At 42.5% G+C, this 16,325-nt stretch overlaps 3 protein-coding genes across 5 annotated transcripts in view; 1 reads left to right on the top strand and 2 right to left on the bottom strand.

Moving 5' to 3' along the window:
• LOC135705761 (adult cuticle protein 1-like) overlaps positions 1–9,707 on the bottom strand; it is a 55,704-nt gene extending 45,997 nt beyond the window's left edge. The window contains exon 1 of the mRNA XM_065227615.1: positions 9,670–9,707. Coding sequence (XP_065083687.1) covers positions 9,670–9,675 — 6 coding nt within the window. The 5' untranslated portion in view covers positions 9,676–9,707. The remainder of the gene's footprint in view (positions 1–9,669) is intronic.
• LOC135705757 (adult cuticle protein 1-like) overlaps positions 1–16,325 on the top strand; it is a 64,901-nt gene that overhangs the window by 29,524 nt on the left and 19,052 nt on the right. The window contains exon 2 of one of the 2 annotated variants that reach the window (XM_065227610.1): positions 10,188–10,632. The exons of the other annotated variant lie outside the window; for it this stretch is intronic. Coding sequence (XP_065083682.1) covers positions 10,188–10,601 — 414 coding nt within the window. The 3' untranslated portion in view covers positions 10,602–10,632. Of the gene's footprint in view, positions 1–10,187; positions 10,633–16,325 lie in introns of those variants that run through there. 2 annotated transcript variants of the gene reach the window in all.
• LOC135705765 (adult cuticle protein 1-like) overlaps positions 1–16,325 on the bottom strand; it is a 39,391-nt gene that overhangs the window by 22,948 nt on the left and 118 nt on the right. Inside the window, exon 2 of one of the 2 annotated variants that reach the window (XR_010517876.1) lies at positions 15,750–16,266. Coding sequence is in view for 1 of the 2 variants with exons in the window: in XM_065227619.1 (XP_065083691.1) it covers positions 15,883–16,266 (384 nt within the window). In the remaining variant the exon portion in view is untranslated. Of the gene's footprint in view, positions 1–15,709; positions 16,267–16,325 lie in introns of those variants that run through there. The other variant, XM_065227619.1, reaches the window with a different exon arrangement.

The following is a 16,325-nucleotide window of genomic DNA, read 5'->3' as shown; positions in this document are numbered from 1 at the left end:
ACATCTTTACTACGATGGAAGTGATTCGTATATTTTGTGTAGGATCCACATTGTAAAGATTCCCTATTTTCAGCTTTTCTACATGCTGGAGTTGTTGTTTGAACCATTTAGTTTATCAATTTAATTTATCTGCATAACAATTATTCACAAGCATTCTTCCAGGTTGAATAATTCAAGAATGGTTTGATGATGACAAATCTTCCTAATATTCACATTACAGTTATGACCCGATCCTAACAGCCTCTCCGCGTATCAGACTGTTATTTTTCAGTAACTCCACATAATTGTGATTTCATATCTTCCTCCTTCAAGATGGATGTTTAAGATACACATACTTTGCTAGCTGTCAAAATGGGGTCATTGCTGTATAATTATTCTCTTTTTTCTGCCTTCATTCAGACTGGATCTATTGATTTGAATTATTTAAGTTTTCTTCCAGCTCTTCGATAACGATTGGATTTACACTGTAATGATTCACTCTTATAGCTTTCGCCCTGCTTTTGTCTGTTGATTGGATTTGTTTGAATTGGTTTTCAGCTCTTTGGTGTTGGCAGTCGCGGGCGGTCAATTTTGCTCATGCTTATGCTCTAAGTTTGTGTTCAGCTTTTCGATGATGGAACGTCTTCAGATTTATTATATCATGATCCACCATTTTGTTTAGGCTTCAGGCAAATCCAAGTATAATGCATGATAACACTGATTCATTTAAAACCATGGTCGCATCACTTATCAAGGTGAATCCTGATCCAACGAACCCAACTCACTAACAAAATCTCCTTTCCTGTGTCTTTTGTTGGGGTGCAGAGGTAAACACGGCCCACAAACAACAAATGTCACTCCAATATTCCTCCCCTACTCCCACCTGATTGCAAGGATGTGGCCGGCGCCGTTATTGATCAACAAAATATGGAGTCACTGAAACTTGTACAATGAGAATGGTCGGTTGATATGTGCAGTCAGTCTAAGCTAAGCTAAGCTAAAACTGTTCATTGTTCACTAGACTGATGCAAAATTTGACTTTTTCGCTCCACAGTGCTTAAAAGGTTTCAAATCGGGTTCTGATTAGCCTCCAAAAGTTACAACTCATTTGGTTAGAAACAGACTTCGCACAAACCATTTGAAGTTTACATGTAAATTACTATGGGAAATCTCAACTTTTTGTTCATTGCCTTCTAGTCTTTCTCCATATTGAGCTGCGAAACCGTTCAATAGCCATTCTTATCGAAAATTTTCTCAGCTACAACTTTGCTCAAGATCGTTTCTATGTAAAACGAGACAGGAAAAAGTTATTAATTATTTAAGAGATTGGTAAACTTATGACTTGATCAAGCAGCTGCTCTGTAGGCAACACTGTATTTTGCAGTGTGACATAGTAGCCATGATTTTTGTGTCCTATTCAACGCCCCAGAAACACCAATGTTGCCTGCTGAGCAATTGATTGAGCATGATCATACGACATCAGCGCATTGAACCATTGTGTCGGTAGCACAAAGACGAGCAGCAGATGATTCACCAGTTCACGAGCGCAGGTAGGTAGGGTTTCCCTTTTTCCCTTTCTTTTCAGGTTCCAGATGCAGGTGCAAATCACTTACACTTCTTCTTCTTTTAAATTAATCACTATTTTATTATCTTTAACTTAGTTAACCATGCAATTCACTTTTTATTCTCTTCAAAATCTCTACCACTTCAATAAAATTCTTCACTGTTTATTATTTACTTTTTTCACCGATGACGTTCAGGAAGCAAGAGACCACACCAACGACGAATCGAGCTTTTTATATCCGAGGGGTGATCGGAAGTTATTTTTCCACCATGTTGCCATTTCCGAAGGGCCGTTAACGTCATCCTTCAATGGTTGTCGGAGTCGGTCGACCTATCAATGTTCGAGGGGATCGGCGGTGTCCACGTTGCAGGTTGACATGTAGGTGGTTCTGCGATGATCTTTCGTGATGAATAATGATGATGCACGAACATTCTGGCCCCTTCAGAAATTGTATTTCTGATTATTCCTCGATGAAATGCTTCCTTCCATTGGGTAGTTTTGGTTTACCGTGTTCTGCCCTGTCCGTTCGTTGAGTAGTTCCGATTTTTTGTGATCGATGTTTTGGTGATAGACGTCATCTTGTTGTCGGTCTATACTGAACGACGATTGTTATTTGTTGCTGTTGCTGGCAAAAGAAAACAGAAGACCCGGTAGCGGGTTTCGCAATTATATAATTAATTGGACAGGTTCTCACCTTATCCCTTTGAAAAAAGGGCCTTGTATAATTTATTGCAGGTCCTCTTCATTGGAGATTGATTTGGATGATCATATCCAATTAGTGCTGGTTGGTTGGAGATTCTTCGGTGAGCAGTGGATTAGACGACGAATGGTTTTCATTCAGCGGTGATGGTGCAATCGGCAGCAAGCATATTTTGGACACCGGTCGAGTGAATTTTCCGTGCGATGTTTGGAGAGTAACGACACGAACGATTCCATCGGCCCCAGGGTGAAGTTCGACGATTCGAGCTGTTCTCCAGCGCATGGGAGGAGCATTCTCGTCCTTGATGATAACCAGTCGTCCAATATCAATGGTGGTTGAAGGATTTATCCACTTAGTTCGTGGCTGGAGAGTTGCCAGATATTCGATGTGCCATCTTTGCCATAAATCTTGAAAGATTTTTTGCGTTTGCTGCCAGTGACGAAGACGATTGCACGGGGTTGCTGAATAATCGTAGTCAGGAACAGATTTCAAGGCGGAACCGGTTAGAAAGTGGCCAGGAGTGAGCGCCTCAAAATCATTAGGATCGTCGCTGATTGGAACGATTGGCCTGGAATTCAAGCAGCATTCTATTTGAGCGAGCAGAGTTTCAGTGTCATCGAAGGCCAAAGTGCGAAATCCTAACACTCTGACGAAGTGTTTTTGAGCCGATGCGATAGCAGCTTCCCACAGTCCACCAAAGTGAGATGCTTTCGGCGGATTGAAGTGCCATTTTATCCCGTTTTTCGTGCATTCTTCGGCGACTGTAGCTTTATGTTCTTGACTGCGAAGTAGGTGACGTAATTCGTTGGCAGCTCCTACAAAATTTCGTCCATTGTCGCTGTAGACTTCGGAACAGAGACCTCGCCGGGAGACGAATCGTCGCAAGGCTTGGATGAACTTCGCTGTGCTCAAATCAACCACCAATTCCAGATGCACGGCTTTTGTACAGAAGCACACGAAAACAGCTACATATGCCTTTCTTGGTGCAGCTCGTCGATGATGTGGTTTGATTTGGATGGGCCCCCAATAGTCGATGCCGGTTACGGTGAACGGCCGAGTTGCAGTGACACGAGCAGCAGGTAACTCCGCCATAAATTGTTCTATCATTTTAGGACGGTTCCGGAAGCAAATGACGCAGCTGTGGACCATTCGCTTGACAAGATCCCTGGCCCCTATGATCCAATACCGGAGACGGAGTAGCGTGAGAAGAAGCTGTGGCGCTGCGTGAAGATGTCGCAGATGAAAGGATCTAACCAGCAGCGATGAGAATGCGTGTGACGATGGTAGGATGACGGGATGCTTGTTGTCGAACGAAAGTTGAGAGTTGCTAAGTCGTCCGCCGATCCGAAGAACTTGATTGTCGTCGAGAAAAGGATGAAACCATCGAAGACGAGACTTCGCTGGTACAGGTTGCCGTTGTAGTAGTTGTTGTCGTTCGCTGCCAAAACATTGTTGCTGCACTAGCTTGATTAGTGTCGATTCGGATTTGATGATTTCCTCCGTGGTGAGAAAGGTGCTTGTTGGACGCTGAGTGATTTTAAGCCGACAGTTTTGTAGAAATCGAAGACAGTACGCTGTGATCCGTAACATGCGTGCGTAGTTGGAGAACTTTCCGACATGCTCATCAATGAATGACGGTTCTTCGGCAGCTGGAACTGCCGTGAAGAGTAGCTTCTTGGTTTCTCGAAGGGCTTCTTCGGGTTGATTAGAGTTGGATTGAGCTATTGGCCATTCGGAAGGTTCACGCTGTAGCCAATCGGGACCGTTCCACCAAAGATTGCTTTCGGTGAGATTATCCGCTGTTGTTCCTCTAGAGATGAGATCAGCTGGATTCTGTATTCCGGCGACGTGATTCCACGAGCAGTTTTTGGTAGCAAGCTGGATCTTGGATACTCGGTTCGCCACGAATGTTGTCCATGTAGAGGGAGAGGATTTCAGCCAGCAGAGTACTACAGTGGAATCGACCCAGAAAAATGTATCGACCGTTAATTGAAGCGAAGTCATAACCTTCTCGTAGAGTTGAGCGCCAGCAAGGGCACCGCACAGCTCAAGTCGCGGAATGCTTTGTTTCTTGAGGGGTGCGACTTTAGATTTGGAGGTCAGGAGCGCTACCTTGACGCAGCCATTGGAGTTTGTTGATCTAAGGTAGACACACGCACCGTATGCGTGATTGGAGGCGTCGGTGAAGACGTGGATTTGCAATGATGTTGATGACGGAAAGAGAACGCAACGTGGTATCCGAAGCTCGTTGAGGGAGGGAAGTTGAGACTGGTACGATTCCCAACGGGTCTTGAATGTGGGTGGAAGTTCCTTATCCCAGCTCCATGTCTTTCCCTCGTCGTCCACGAGTGTCCAAATCGCTTGCATAAAGATTTTTGCTGTTGTTACGACGGGTCCAACAAGTCCAAGTGGGTCGAACAATCGTGCTATGTACGAAAGTGCGATCCGTTTTGTCAAAGCTTCGTTAGATGAGGTTGAAGAAAGTTGAGTTTTGTAGCGAAGAACGTCGGTGGCTGGCTCCCAGTGGAGCCCAAGGGTTTTTATGCACTGATCCCTGTCGAGGTCGACCGATGACTTGAGAGCCCTGTTCTCGGTCGGGACGTCTTCTACTACCGCTGGTTCATTTGAAGCCCATTTCCGTAGTTCAAATCCTCCTCTTTTGAGAAAAGATTCTAGTTGCTTTCGTAGAGTGATTGCTTCTTCTATCGTGTTCGCTCCGGAAAACAAGTCGTCGACGTAAAAGTCCTTACGAAGAACGTTGGCAGCTTCGGGGAAATCGTTCTGCTCGTCATCAGCCAGTTGCTGCAGCACTCGTGTAGCAAGAAACGGAGCGCTAGCGGTACCGTAAGTAACGGTTTTCAGCTCGTATGTTTGTAGAGGGGCTTCTGGTGACGGACTCCACACGATATGCTGCAGGTTGTTGCTACGTTGGTCCGTCAGAATCTGCCGATACATTTGCTTGACATCGGCGTTGAGCAAGACCGGGTGGATTCTGGATCGCATTGTAATTGATCGCAGGTCTTCCTGCACGATAGGTCCGACCATGAGTGCGTCGTTCAAGGATGGTCCATTCGGTGTACGGCAAGACGCGTCGAAGACCACGCGTACTTTCGTAGTGGTGCTGTCCTCTCGTATGACGGCATGATGGGGAAGATGGTAAGAAGGATGTTGTGGTTGCTGGTAATCCTGCACAAGTTCCATGTGACCTAGCTGTTCGTACTCGTCCATGAAATCTCGGTACTGTTGGCAGAGTTCATCTTTTCGAGTGAGCTGACCTTGCAGGAGACGAAAGCGACGAATAGCAGTACGACGATTGTCGCCGAGGTTAGCGAGAATGTCTTCCTTCAGAGGCAGAGAAACGATGTAACGACCTTCGGGAGTTCGAGAGACCGTTCGACGAAAGTACTCTTCACATGCAGTTTCCTCCACCGAGTAACAAGTTCTTGAGCTGTCCTCTTCAAGCGACCAGAATTTCTCCATGAGATTGTTCAAATCGGCAACAGTAGCGATGTTGGCAACGATCGGAGTGATTGATGGACACTGGGTGGTTTTCCCGGAGACGACCCAGCCGAAGACGGAATTGATGAGCGTTGGCAGACCAGGACCAAGTTGGATTCTACCCGAGACTTTGAACAATTCAAAGAAGACTTCCGCACCTAGAATAAGATCAATTGGGCTGGTTCGGCAAAGAGCAGGATCTGCTAGTTGAATGCCAGGTGGAATCTCCCAAGACGATGTGTCGACAGCAGCTGAGGGCAAATCGATTGCGACTTTCGGCAGCACGAGAAATTCAACAGTGGTGTTATAGTCGCAAACACGAGAGCGGATTTTCGAGAGGAACTTGAAGCGTGATTCCGTGGAAGATTGTCCTATTCCGGCGATAGGAAGGTGGATTCGCTTACGCTGGACCTTGACAAGTTGCGAAAACGTTTCTGTGGCGAAGCAACATTCACTGCCTGAGTCTAGCAGCGCTCTTGCAGCATGTTCCGTCCCATTATCGTCGACTACGATTACTACAGCGGTGGCGAGCAGTACTCTTTTGTGTCCGCGTCCAGTGGAAGCATAGCTGACCTGCTCGTTGAGGGTTGCTGATACCGAAGCGGATGGTTGTTCGACTGATTGTTGGGTTGAATTCTCCTTCGGGTGAGGCAAGTCAGCAACTTTCATGCTAGTTGCAGCGGAACCTTGGCAAAGCTGAGTGTGATGGTGACCTCTACATTTGCGACAAGTGCTCGAAGACGGACATTCCTTGGCCATATGCCCCTTACGCAGACAGTTACGGCACAATTGGTGACGACGAACTTCTCTATCCTTCTCATCAGCGCTCAATTTTGAAAAAACCATACATTGGTACAGAGGGTGATGATCCGAGCAAGCAACACACTTTCGTTGGTTGGTTGGACTTGCCCCGTGACTGGCAACCACTCGTTGAACCGGTTTCTTGGAGAAGTTGATCGGTGACGGAGTCTCGGTGGTCTTTCCGATGGTTTGAAGAACCGAAACTCGGCGTTGAATGAACGTCGTTAGATTTTGGAACGATATGGCGTTGAGTGTCGATGCGTGTTCTTCCCAATCCCTCCGGGTAGTGGGATCTAAGCGGATGCTCAACATGCGGATCAGCAGAATGTCCCAGTATTCCGTTTTCTCCCCGAGCTGATGAAGGACTTTCACGTTGGCTTCGAACTTTTCGACCAGCGAGTGAAGCTCCGAAGCGGACTCTTTTTTGACGGAAGGAAATTCGAACAGTGAGTGGACGTATGACTGCTTTAGTCGTACGGGGTTCTGGTAGTGGTCCAATAGCAGATTCCAGGCGACCTGGTAATTGTTGGCACTAATAGCGATGGTTTGCACGAGCTTCAAAGCATCCCCAGAGAGCGACGAGCGAAGATAATAAAATTTCTGGATGTTCGACAGTTCATGCGACGAGTGGACCAACGAAACGAAGAGGTCGTGGAAGTTCAACCATTGGTCGAGATTTCCGGCGAAAATTGGCAGTTTTATGTCGGGCAACCTTACATGCGACGACAGAGGGCTTTGCGTGGCTAAAGAAGAAGACGAAGAAGTGCGTGGCGACGTTGGTTCGTTTTTATTAACGGCGAGCAGGAATCCCTTCACCCTGAAGTAGGACGTCTCGAATTCGATGCGTTCCTTTAAGTGAGCCTCGATGGCCGCTTCATCCAGCGTTTCGAGCTCGGCTTGCATGGCGTTGAAATCGTTCCAGATGGCCACAAGGTGTTCCAACCGGACGGGAATCTCGTGAGCACCAGTTTCCTCCTGGTAGCCATCGACGAACGACTTGATAAGCCCGAACGAGGTTAGGAGGCTCTTCTGCCTCGTCTTCAGCGATTTAATTCGCCGCTCGTTCGACATCGTGTAGGAAGGTGTTGAAGGGTTGAGTCGGATCTGAAAGCCACAGACCGCGCAGCTCAAAAGGGCAATGAATAGCAAGATTGGAAACCTAATTACCTGATATCAGGCAAGCAATGCCTTGTATTTTTATCCAATCGTTGCTAGGAGAACCTAGATGTGGAGCGGGTAACCTCAACCTGGTGTGACACGTGGTGTGTATTTCCAGTAGGGCAGGCGGATGACCGGAGTTCGACGGTATCCGGTTCGAAGGACCACTTTGTCGGTAGCACAAAGACGAGCAGCAGATGATTCACCAGTTCACGAGCGCAGGTAGGTAGGGTTTCCCTTTTTCCCTTTCTTTTCAGGTTCCAGATGCAGGTGCAAATCACTTACACTTCTTCTTCTTTTAAATTAATCACTATTTTATTATCTTTAACTTAGTTAACCATGCAATTCACTTTTTATTCTCTTCAAAATCTCTACCACTTCAATAAAATTCTGCACTGTTTATTATTTACTTTTTTCACCGATGACGTTCAGGAAGCAAGAGACCACACCAACGACGAATCGAGCTTTTTATATCCGAGGGGTGATCGGAAGTTATTTTTCCACCATGTTGCCATTTCCGAAGGGCCGTTAACGTCATCCTTCAATGGTTGTCGGAGTCGGTCGACCTATCAATGTTCGAGGGGATCGGCGGTGTCCACGTTGCAGGTTGACATGTAGGTGGTTCTGCGATGATCTTTCGTGATGAATAATGATGATGCACGAACACATTGATAACTTTCGATCCTTGCATTTAATCAAAAAGTAGTTGTGAGCAATGTTTTAGCTGGGAAAATTTCCTACAAGTACAGTTGAAAGCTTTTGAAGCAGACCGATATCGTGAACTATTAGATAGACATGAACAAAAATCTTGGTTTTACATTAGTAATTCCCATACAAACTTCAAATGGTTTGTGCCACCTCAGTTTCTCACCAAATGGGTTCAAATTTTAAGAGGTTAGTCAGGATCCGATTTGGAATCGTTTAAGTATTGTGGAGCGAAAATTTCAAATTTTGCATCAGTCTATTGTTCACCCTGCATAAACTTCAAGAGAACATAGTATTTTTAGCCTTTGTTTACAAAGGCGCACATACCACCCCGATAGGATGCTCATTTCACCCTAACGGTTTAATTTCGGTTACAAAACGAACTTTTTTTTTAAATCTTCTTGCACAAGATTCAAAAGTTTACTTTTAATATTCAATTTGTATTCATGATGTAAATAGGGCTTGAAACTATCGATTTTATTAAAAAAACGTTCGAATTTTCTACTGAATTTTGTATGATTAGTGATGATTTTCTTAAGGTGGCCAAACTGCCCCACTATCCCCTAGGGCTATTCCATATTGGACTCCAAGCGCCACTAATTATTCCATCTCATGTCAGGAAGAAGAGGAGCAATCGGAGATCAATAAGCATTTTGATAAATGGAAAAATGATTTTAATTGAAATGAAGGGCCGGTGGGTAACCAAGAGAATTAATTGATATTTGCAGTGTTAATTGTTTATTTTCAAATGTGCCGGATTGATATCAAAACAGTCAATAATTCTACCATGTTCCTGGAGCTGGAGCCAGATTCAGCGACTTCTGGTTGACAACGTGTCCGGGAAGCGGAGCCTTGTGCACTGCCCCACGGTTGGCAGCCACATACGAAGCGGAGTGATGCACTGGAGCAGCATAGGCCACAGCTGGAACTTGATGGCGAAGATCCCACTGGCTATCGTAGGCAGTGACGGCAGCTGGAACGTGATAAGGATACGAATTGTAGGCAACTACTGGAGCCTGGTGAGCGTAAGCCTGGTGGGCCCAGCTCTGTTGATCATTCGATTGAACAACGGTTGGTCCATGATAGGAAGCGTAGGTCGCATATGGAGCAGCAGCATAACCAAATCCGTGATGGGAGTAGACCGATGGTACGTATGAACCTTCAACGGCAACGGCAAGGGCCATCATGACTACAGCTGCGATGCACTGTAAAAGACAAAATTGTTCTCAGTTTTGAACTTTGTTAAACATACGCTTGAAACTACCTTCATGATTGTTGATTTTGGATTAAACCTGCTGACAAGTTGATTGCTCGGATGAGTATGATCCTTAAAACGAATCAATAGCTCACTTTATACCATCAGAAAAATTGTGTAATATTTTGAAAGTTCGCAATTTGCACCAATTGAAAGTAGAATAGAACATCAAAACGAAACAATCAAAAATTCGCGATTGCTTCCATCTCGATCAATGTTGGCTGCAGGTCATTGCAGCCGGACGTGGATATACAATTTTAGATTGCTGATTTTATCGTGCCTTAATTGGTGCGCTTTTTTTGATTAAATTAAATCATTCAACGGTTTGTCAAAGCTTCTGCTTTGTTTTACACCTATTCGATCATGGTATAAAATGGACCTGTGCATTGGCAAAGGAATCAAACTAATTCCATCTTCCAAACAGTTCGCTTCTTTAGAGTAAATTTTAAAGAAGTTATCATGAAGGTAAACAACTTGATCTTCTTTGTTAAAATGTCCCCATTTAACCAATATTAATTATATTACAGTGCATCGCAGCTGTAGTCATGATGGCCCTTGCCGTTACCGCTGAAGGTTCCTACGTCCCATCGGTCTACGCCCATCACGGATATGGTTATGGTGCTGCTCCAGTTGTGCCCTACGGCGGACCAACCGTTGTTCAATCGAATGATCATCACAGCTGGGCTCACCAGGCTTATGCGCATCAGGCTCCAGTAGTTGCCTACAACTCATATCCTTATCACGTTTCTGCGGGCGCCAATGCTTACGACAGCCACTGGGATCATCATCATCAAGTTCCAGCTGTGGCCTTTGCTGCTCCAGTGCATCACTCCGCTTCGTATGTGGCTGCCAACCGTGGAGCCGTGCACAAGGCCCCACTTCCCGGACACATTGTCAACCAGAAGTCGCTGAATCTGGCTCCAGCTCCAGGAACTTGGTAGATCCTGAAACAGAAACTCGATAGATCTGAAAACGGCTTATGTATAAATACAGTAATTTGCAATTTTAAATCGTTCCATGTTTAATTCATCCGAAATCTTTATTTGATAGGGATGCAGATTATCCAGCTCAATTAATTGATTCTCCAATGTCTGTTAAATTTTGTATATCTTGAATCAAAATTATACATATCCTTCCATCAAGAATCGATCGGTCTTTGGAGCATCGTTTTTTACTTGATAGAAGCTAGCTTACTTGAGTCCAATTTAATTGTCAGATAATGCATCTTCAAAAAGATCGATTGATTAATGGCATTATTCACCCTATCCATCTTCAAAATTTCCCATGGAATTGAATATTAAATTGGAATTAACGCTTTCTATATAAAAAGTTATTAATGCTACTCCAGAGAACGATCCATTTCTAAATTACATACAGAGTCGTTTTAAGGATTTTTTTTTTAAGGAGTCGTTTTAAGGATTTTGTGATTGGTGGCAAACTCAAGGGTAAATTTTGACTTAAACGAAAATATTAGCATTTTATAAGAACATTTCTTACATAGGGGAATTGACGACAACGGACGGACTATAATTCCTTTACATATTATCGTCAGGGAGTAAACAATGTCCTTCAGCGCTAATTTGGACATGATAATGAGCATGAGCATGATTGACTGCCCGCGGTTGCTACTCCGTTATTGCCAGATCACCTGTAATCACACCGAGAGCCAACAGGGGCTAGTTATCATCTTCAATATGCATAAACTGGCGATCTCAAACTTTATAATATGCAATACCAGTGCCGGCCGCGTCCAAATGCAGGTCAAGTAAGGAATGATAAGGAATGTGTTGACGCGATACTCGCTTTGTTGGAAGCCGAGAAATCCTCTGAACTTCCACGAGAACTCACTGCGATCGTTATATAAAAGGGTTGGGTATGCAGCAAGGTTCGTTTTGGCAAACGGTACACTGAATTACAGTGATGGGTTCCACAAGTAGCACACATCTGTTACTAAAGGTTGCAGTAGCTTGATTGTGACTAAAACTAGTCACGTATAGGTTACCTCCACCGGTCCATGATACATTATGTGGAAAGACTAACCCCAAGCAACACACATGTTCTGTAACAATCTAAAATAACCTTTATATGACTAGTTTTGGTTGTAAAGCAGTTTACTCAACATAATTCTATGAATTTGTATTACTCGGGAACGACTCTTGAATGCGAAGGTGTATGAGATTAAACCCATGATGTTCTGCTCAGTGTGTATGTAATGTAAAAAATATTCAATTTTTGTATGTTTGAAAGTACGGTATGATGACGAGCTAATGCGTGGAAAGTGAACTGTTTTTAAAACACTTTGAAACTCAATTGTTTTGAAGTTTTTTCAATAAAACACCCATGCAAATTGAAGAAAAAGAGTTTTTTATGAGAGTAAAGTGATCTTTGAAAATAAAAAATTAGTGAAGATTGACTAAACTAGCGATTGAAAAAAATAGGTCCAACCATCATCAGTTTTTGGATAGGTCCAACCAGAATCAATTACCCTACTACAAGAAAATACCATGTATATTTTTGCCAGAAAGATTTTTTTCTCTCTTGGCCGTCATCTCGATCAAAAGTAATGTTTTCGTGCTACAATTTAGTAATGATTTACAAAGACACCATTTTGAAAAAAAAAATATACATCCGAAATGGCTGATTTTTGTAAAAATGTTAACAAACAGTTATGCAAAGTTTCATGCAAATTGGAGAAGATCGAGTTTTTCAGATTCGTCAGTTGGCGTGGATTTGCTCAGGCGCCATTTTGAGAAATTTACAAGATCCCAAATGGCCGAATTTCAGCACAAATGTGAATCATTTCTCAAAACAGACAATTCAAGCTGAACATTGCATTAGGTCCTAAGTAACATTGATCAATTCTCTTCGTCGACTTTCAATGTTACTTAGGACCTAATGCTATGTTCAGCTTGAATTATGCAAAGTTTAAATGTAGATCGGAGAAGGTCGAGTTTTTCCGATTCGTTATTTGGAGTGGAACTGCTCTTTACTGGAAATATCTGAGCTTGCTTTAGCCTATTGTCTGGGCCTGTGCTGCGCAGCGTTGCCAGATATACCGATTTATAGGTATTTATACCGATTTTCAAACAAGATACCGATATACAGATAAGGTTCCTCAGAATACCGATTTTTAAGATTTTATACCGATTTATACCGTTTTTTTAAATAATCAATTTTTCGATCGATTTTCAGAGAAATTTTTTGTGAGAGACTTGTATCTTTTTGAACACCCACTATTTTTTTTTGCCTTCAAAATTCTAAACAATAATCTCTAAAGATGCCTTATGCTTGATACTCTTTCGACTAATGTTTGCATTCCTCACCGTTTTTGGCAACCCATCAATCGAGAAATGGTCGATGGGTCTTTCTCGTAATTCCTAGGGAATCGAGATATATATTTTAAACATTAATTAACTTCCGGAAGTTTTTATTCATTTTAAAACTTCCTGAAGTTTCATCCAACTTTCCCTGGAATTTTCTTCCACCTTACCTTGGAAGCTTCTTCAGCCTTCGCTCGAATGATTCTTTCATCTTCTCCCGCCAGCTTTTTTTTTAACTTTCCCGGAGCTTCAAGGATGCTATCAGATTTTTATTGCAGATCCACACTCGCTGCAGGCACATTTAAAAAGTTCTGAAACTTCAGAAAAGTCCAGACTTTTGTGTAAGTTTCGATTAATTAAAGACAGTTTCATTAATTTCTCTTAAAATTCGAAAACCCGGAAATTTCAGAAAAGTCCAGTGAACTTAAGGAAACATCATAAATATTTTGAAAACTTCACAAGTCCAAAGAACTTCAGGGTAACTTATTGGTTTTCAGGAACTTTAGTGAAGCTCAGAGAGGATCAGGACAGATCAAATTTCTGAAATTATAAAGGAGTTCCGAGAAACTCAGACAATTTCCGAAAACTTCAGCAATGTCCATGCAAATTTAGGAAACGTAAGGGAAGTTACATGAACATTAGATCATTGTGATAACATTTTATGGGAAGTTCTATGTTTTTTAATGGCAGTGTCGATAATTTTAAAAAAATAAAAAAAATCGGGAAGATCAGAGAACTTCAATACTTATGTTATAATAAATTCAAGAACATTGTGAGAGCACTTAAGTGATTTCGTAATCTTCAAAAAAATCCAGAGACCTTCTAAGATAATTAGAGATATTCCAGTAGTTTTATTACAATCAGGGAAGTTCGCTTCGAAGATGACCAGAGAACTCCAAAACAGCCCATAGTTTCCGGAAAATTACAAGAACTTTTAAGGAATTTCGGGGAATTATGGAATATTCCTAAGTGTATTTCAGGAATGTTCTGAAAACCTCAGGGAAATTTCTGAGTCTTCAGGGATGTTTTTTGAATATCAGGAAAATTTTCTGGATCATTGGATCATCATTGAAACATTTTCTGTATCCCCCAGGAATCTCTTTCTTCCGGAATAATGTCCTTGTTTCTCTCGACTGTTCCGTAAACGCTCTGGCTTCCGACTTTCTTCAGATGTTTGTTTCAATCTACCTTAGGAAGTTTCTGCCAGCGTCTCCAGGAAGTTTATTTCGTCTTCTCAAGGAAGTTCAATTAATCCTCCAAGAAATTTCTTTCCTCTTCTTCTGGAAGTTTGACCATAAGTTAAAGTTTTTTTTATTCGACTTCTATTGGAAGGTTTTTCCGAGCTTCTTCTGGCTTTCCCTGAAAATGGCTTACTTCCGGTTTCCGAAAATTTTCTGGCTTCCTTTGGATTTTTTCCGATAGTTTATTTAAATTTTCGCCACAAGTTTCTCAATTCGTGCCTTGAAGTTTCCCGGAGGTTTTCCCAGCTTTTCTCGAACTTCATCCAGTAGAGCTTCTTTCGTATTTCTCTGGATATTTTTCCAGCTCCATTCAGAAACTAATTCAAACATTCCCCGGTGCTTTCTTCCGGAATTTTTCGTTCAGAAGCTAAAATGTTGCTTTGATTAACGGCTTTCTCAGTCTTAAAACAATGCAACGACTACAATGTAATCTGCACGACATTTCCGCCATTTCAAGGGAAAATATTTTTTGTCGTTATTGCCAGTAGTTAAATCATGGCTGATTTTCCATATTTTGGTTTCATTTAATGATATTTAATTGAAAAAAAAAACAGTGCTTGGTGACCATTTTGATCACCACTTAAGGACAACAAAAATTTAAAAAAATGAAATAAAGAGTTTTTTAAGACTGAGAAAGCCGTCAAACAAAGCAATTCCCCTCAAATCCCAGTCGTGACCATCGTTAAAATGTTCGCTTTCAAAAACGGGAAAAATAGAAAATTTAAAAAATAGTCAATAGGTACCGATAAATACCGATTTTTAAATACCTTTGATACCGATAAGTTTTAAAACAATCTGGCAACGCTGGTGCTGCGTGCTGTCAACAATGTCAATTGACGTGAGATATTGGTCTAGCACTGAATTTCACTTCCGACGCTTATATTCCTAGTAGGCATGATATCAGGTGGTACGGCATTGATCTTACTATCCATATGAATATCACTAGGGAAAATTTGAAAATCTTACGTTTATCTCAATAAATTAGCTTCTGTGTATAACCGTTGCATTGTTTTAATATTACTGATAAGTTTTCTAAAGATCGATACTCGATTAGCAGGCGTATTAGCGGCAGAACTTTGAATATCGGTGGTCCCTTTACGATGCAAATGTCATTTACGCACTGGCATTGAAGCGGATGATACTGATATTTTTACTGTGTGAACTGATACTGACATCATGTGGCTAGTGAAATTCAGCATTTTGTAGGTATTGATATTTATATTTGGCAGAACTGGGTGACGTTCAGCTGCCATAAGCCCACCATGATCTTACAATGACAGATGATTATTTTGATGATTTTTTGGAGCCATATTTATGTTAGTTTTAGAGCAAATACAAACTGCTTATATTATTAAGCAAATCAATTCAGGATCATGGAAAACATATTGGGCTATTATCCTGAATAAGGTAACAAACTCGAAATGTGATATACATAATAAATAATAATTAATAAAATTTCAACAAATTCATTTTAAAAGAGTTCACATTTATTTAGAGAGGAGTAAATAATTCCTCTACTTATTTACACAATAAAAACTCATACATACAACACAGAACTTCGGTTTGACAATCTTCGTTTAAATCAATCATGGCAGTTGTTCATCATCTTGAGGTTGAGCATCGATCTGCTGCTGAGATTCATCATTTTGGCATCAACAAATTTACAGGGTTCCTGGAGCTGGGGCAAGGTTCAACTGCTGCTGGGAGACGGCATGTCCTGCCAGAGGGGCAACATGGACGGCACCACGGGTGGCGGTGACCGAGGTAGCTCCGGGAACAACTCCGCCATGGTGAGCAACCGAGGCAGCTGGGGCACCCCAGTGAGCAGCAGCTGGCCAAGCTCCGGCACCCCAATGCGCGGCTGGCCAGGCACCATAGGCTCCAGCATGTGGCCAAGCTCCGGCCCAGTGGGCGGCTGGCCATGCTCCAGCATTAGCCTGAACAACGGTGGCACCCCATGGTCCTCCCCATGGATATCCGGCTGCACCAGGCCAGCTAGCTTCTGAGGCGACGGCCAGGGCAAGAACAACGGCGGCAACGATGAACTGTAAATAGAACCAAAACACATTTCGTTATCACTTGAATCACACACTGATAAGACCCA

This window comes from Ochlerotatus camptorhynchus, unplaced genomic scaffold (genome assembly GCF_037179485.1).
Source record: "Ochlerotatus camptorhynchus isolate MF236.1 unplaced genomic scaffold, CSIRO-AGI_Acam_v1.1 ptg000274l, whole genome shotgun sequence".
Taxonomy (NCBI): Eukaryota; Metazoa; Arthropoda; class Insecta; order Diptera; family Culicidae; genus Ochlerotatus; species Ochlerotatus camptorhynchus.
Note: the sequence above shows the minus strand (reverse complement) of the source record. Positions and strands in the feature narration are given on the sequence as shown.